General features: G+C 50.3%; 1 protein-coding gene across 1 annotated transcript; it reads left to right on the top strand.

The window, feature by feature from the left end:
- The first annotated feature begins 1,575 nt into the window (after positions 1-1,575).
- Positions 1,576-2,526, top strand: LOC101105712 (olfactory receptor 9S13-like). Its single transcript, XM_004003446.5, has one exon. The coding sequence runs from the start codon at positions 1,576-1,578 to the stop codon at positions 2,524-2,526; it is 951 nt and encodes a 316-aa protein (XP_004003495.3).
- The last annotated feature ends 1,885 nt before the right edge of the window (positions 2,527-4,411 follow it).

Here is a 4,411-nt window from a genome sequence, read left to right as displayed (position 1 = left end):
AGATTTAATTCCCCACGCAATTACAAAATGGCCAAACAGACCAGGAAAAGGTGACTGAGAAAGGAAAGTTTGGTCCACACGCTTTGCCCACCTCTGGCCACCCCCCTCGAAGGGATGTTGGGTGTCTCTTGGCATTGGCAGGTCGATATAAACCCCCAACAAGGTTCCCCTTTCCGGGGCTTCCATCAGTAATTACACAGCACTGTGAAACCACAGAGCAGGGCTCCTCACTTGCTTCATGCAGGGCGTGTCATTCATTCACAAAAGCACACGGAAGAGTTAGTGAAGTAAAGCAGAAAACGTGTATACTGAGAAAGCAGGGAGTCTAGAGCTCTGAGAGTTCTTACGTTGTCCTGGAGATCCTGGATGAGCCCCCAAAGTGATAGCTTACAGTGAACGATGTCAGATTCATGTCTCCAAAGAAGATTTAGCTTCAGGACCAGGGACCAGGCTTTATCACTCAAGAGCTTTTGCGTAGCAGAGTTTTATTAAAGTAAGCAAAGGGCCAGAGAAAGGTCCTGACATAGACATCAGAAGGGGGATGGAGAGTGCCCCCTCGCCAGTCTAAGCAAGGGAGTTATGTACTTTCATATTGGTTTTACAATAAATCCAAAGAATGTCTCAAGGTTGTAAGGATCTTACTAGACCCGCTCCCATAATTTGCATTTTTAAGATAACAGGATCAGCCAGAAAGTTTTCAGGAAGGAGAAACTGTCCTCAAGTTTCTCAAGCAGGATACACTGTTGTTATATAACCCTTACTAAGGAATGTAGGGGAAAAAAACGTTTGTCCTTTCCTCCTCCTTGAGAATTCCAGACCCCTATCTCCTCTTTGAGAGCCCCAGACCCCTCTCTCCTTCTCAGGGACCCCAGACTTCTTATTAACCTGCCTAGGAACTGACTTTCTCACCATCTCATACCAGACACTGGGCGTCCTCCAGAGTGAGCGCTCCAATCGTACTTCGTTGTTGCTGTTCATTCACTAAGTCATGTCCGACTCCTTGCGACTCCATGGACTGCAGCACGCCAGGCTTCCCTGTCCTCCACTGTCCGCTGGAGCTTACTCAAACTCATGTCCATTGAGTTGGTGATACCATCCAACCATCTCATGCTCTGTTGCCCTCTTCTCCTCCTGCCTTCAACCTTTGCCAGCATCAGGGTCTTTTCCAATGACTTGGCTCTTTGCATCAGGTGGCCAAAGTATTGGAGCTTCAGCATCAGTCCTTCCAATGAATATTTAGGGTTGATTTCCTTTAGGATTGACTGGTTTGATCTCCTTGCAGCCCAAAGGACTCTCAAGAGCCACAATTCAAAAGTATCAATTCTTTGGTGCCTGGCCTTTTTTATCATCCAAGCATACTTAGGAATTGATGAATTAGAGGAAATGTTTATGTTTCAGGTCAGTTGGAGCTTATCTAGAAGAGTGGGTAGCTAGTTGTCCCTTGGTCAGGGAGTAATGGGTCACTGAGGGGATCTTGTTCTCCAAAAGAATATAACCTTGTGGCCTTGACCTGCTCCTTCTCATCGCCTCCCACCTGCTTTCTGCTGTCTGCTGCTTGTTGCCTAGCTGAGAGCCATGTCACGCTATGGGAACAGAACCCTCTCAGTGGTGCCTCTGCAGAAGTTTGTGCTGGATGGGTTTGGGGGTGGCCCACAGACCCAGGCCCTGCTGTTTGCTCTGTTCCTGGCCCTGTATATGGTGGCCGTCCTGGGGAACCTCACCACGATCGTGGTCATCACCCTGGATGCCCGTCTGCACTCCCCAATGTACTTCTTCCTCAAGAACCTCTCCTTCCTGGACTTGGGCTACTCATCTGTCATTTACCCCAAGGCCCTGTTTGACTTAATGTCATTGACCAAGGTCATCACCTTTGCAGGCTGTGCCACCCAGTTCTTCTTCTTTTCCATGATGGGCACCACTGAGGGGTTCCTCTTGGCTGTGATGGCCTATGACCGCTTCGTGGCCATCTGCAGCCCCCTGCGCTACCCCATCACCATGTGCCCCTCGGTCTGTGCCCACCTGATGCTGGGCACCTACTGTGGGGGCTGCCTCAACTCCATCCTGCAGGCCAGCTTCACATTCAGCCTCCCGTTCTGCAGCTCCAACCACATCGACCACTTCTTCTGTGATGTGCCGCCTCTGCTCAAGCTTGCCTGTGCCAACACTACCATCAGTGAGCTGGTCATGTTTGGCCTCTGTGGCTTCATCATCGTGGGCACCACCCTCGTGGTCCTCACCTCCTATGGCTACATCACCGTGACCATCCTGAGGATGCGCTCAGGGGGAGGGAGGCACAAGCTCTTCTCCACCTGTGGCTCCCACATGACAGCCGTGTCCCTCTTTTATGGGACCCTTTTTGTCATGTATGCCCAGCCGGGAGCTGTGGCGTCCATGGAGCAGGGCAAGGTGGTCTCTGTCTTCTACACCCTGGTCATCCCGATGCTCAACCCCCTCATCTACAGCCTGAGAAACAAGGACGTGAAGGATGCCCTGCGGAGACTGGGGCAGAGACACACAGCCATGTGAAGGAGGGTGACTGGAGAGACTGGTTTTCCTGAGGGCAGGATAACAGGGCTTTGGGGGAGGCGCTGGGTTTAGTTTGAGTAATTAATCCCTCACTCATTTAATTTATTTTTTCATCCTATATTTTATCTAATCCTTCTTGGAAGCATATCCTGGACAAAAAAGTACTGCAAGTGGGAGGTGCAAAATGAATAAGGCATTTACTTGCCAACAGAAAATTAATATCCTTCAAAGGTAAGACTCCAATCTCAAAGTCTGGGTAACAGAGTGGGCAGAGTGGTGAGCAGAGAGTCTCTGAAATGGCATATGTGTCCGAATTCAACATCCTTCACTGAAGACGTGAAACTACACAAACTCTGATGCCTGCTCCTTCACTTCACTTTGCTGAATCCACGTAAATATGTGTTCTGCATTCTCCCCTCGTCCACCTAGAAGGGCGGCATTGGTAGGCTCAGCCTTGCCCCTTCCTAAGCGATAACATGTGGGTCAGTTACAGGGCATTAGGAAGACCATGCTTCCCCTCAATCCTGAAGCAGGCTGTTCCTCCACCTCCCCCTTCTGTGCACTGATTCTACCACCCAACAAGACAGTAGGGAGCACCTGCGCTCCTGCTTTAGGTGCTCCTACTGCTCCCTGTCCTGGGTTTCTCCCCTCAGGAGCCCCAGGGATGCCTGACATCCATAGTTCTACTGATCCTCCACAACCCAGGCTGGCAGGTGACAGTGTCCTGGCTAGTTAAGACCACAGAAAATTGGGCTTTGTTAGCACAGGTATCTCTGAGTAAGGAGGAAGTTCCTGGTATCTATTGCAGAGCCAGGAGTTAGAGAGAGAAGGTGCTCCCTGCTCTCTGTCCCACTCTCCCCAGGGTAGCCTGGACCCTCAGTCCTGACTTGCCTATTCAGAACTCCATCTTCACTGCTCCAGCACTCAACACACAGCCTGGACTCGGAGCCCAGTGGCCTCCTTGTCATTTCTCCCCAAGTCACCCACTCCCATGGCCACTACCAGAAGGTGGTCTCCTGGACACGGTATGGTCTGCACCCTATACGGTCAGTGGGGTGTGCCCTGCCTCTGATCACAGCTCTCCATCTCTCTGCTCTCCTGCTCAGAACTGTGGGCGAGGGGCTAGAACACCCAAGTCATCTGACTGTGGATCACTATTGCTGAACGGGTAGATAATCCAAGGTCTCACTGGATTCTTGATCCCATTGTCTTATCTTCGGGCTTCAAAATTAATTGTAAGTCTTCCATAGATTACTGTATTCCTCTCACATAATGCCTTCACTCTGAAGAGTGCCTAAATTTTCCATTCCCAAATGACATACTTCCTTATCATCTCATGCTATTGAGCTACACTGCGTCCTAGGCCAGGGGTGGCGACGGGGAGGAGCCATTCCACGTTGAAGGTCAGGAAGGGTGGCAGTGAGGAGATACCCCTCATCCAAGGTAAGGAGCAGCAGCTGCACTTTGCTGGAGCAGCCGTGAAGAGATACCCCACGCCCGAGGTAAGAGAAACCCAAGTAACATGGGAGGTGTTGCAAGAGGGCATCAGAGGGCAGACACACTGAAACCATACTCGCAGAAAACTAGTCAATTTAATCCCACTAGGACCAAAGCGTTGTCTAACTCAATGAAACTAAGCCATGCCCGCGGGACAATCCAAGACAGGCCGGTCATGGTGGAGACTTCTGACAGAATGTGGTTCACTGGAGAAGGGAATGGCAAGCCACTTCAGTATTCTTGCCTTGAGAACCCCATGAACAGTATGATAAGGCAAAATGATATGATACTGAAAGAGGAACTCCCGAGGTCAGTAAGTGCCCAATATGCTACTGAAGATCAGTGGAGAAATAACTCCAGAAAGAATGAAGGGATGGAGCCAAAGCAA

The sequence above is a fragment of the Ovis aries genome, chromosome 1 (assembly GCF_016772045.2).
Source record: "Ovis aries strain OAR_USU_Benz2616 breed Rambouillet chromosome 1, ARS-UI_Ramb_v3.0, whole genome shotgun sequence".
Taxonomy (NCBI): domain Eukaryota; kingdom Metazoa; phylum Chordata; class Mammalia; order Artiodactyla; family Bovidae; genus Ovis; species Ovis aries.
Note: the sequence above shows the minus strand (reverse complement) of the source record. Positions and strands in the feature narration are given on the sequence as shown.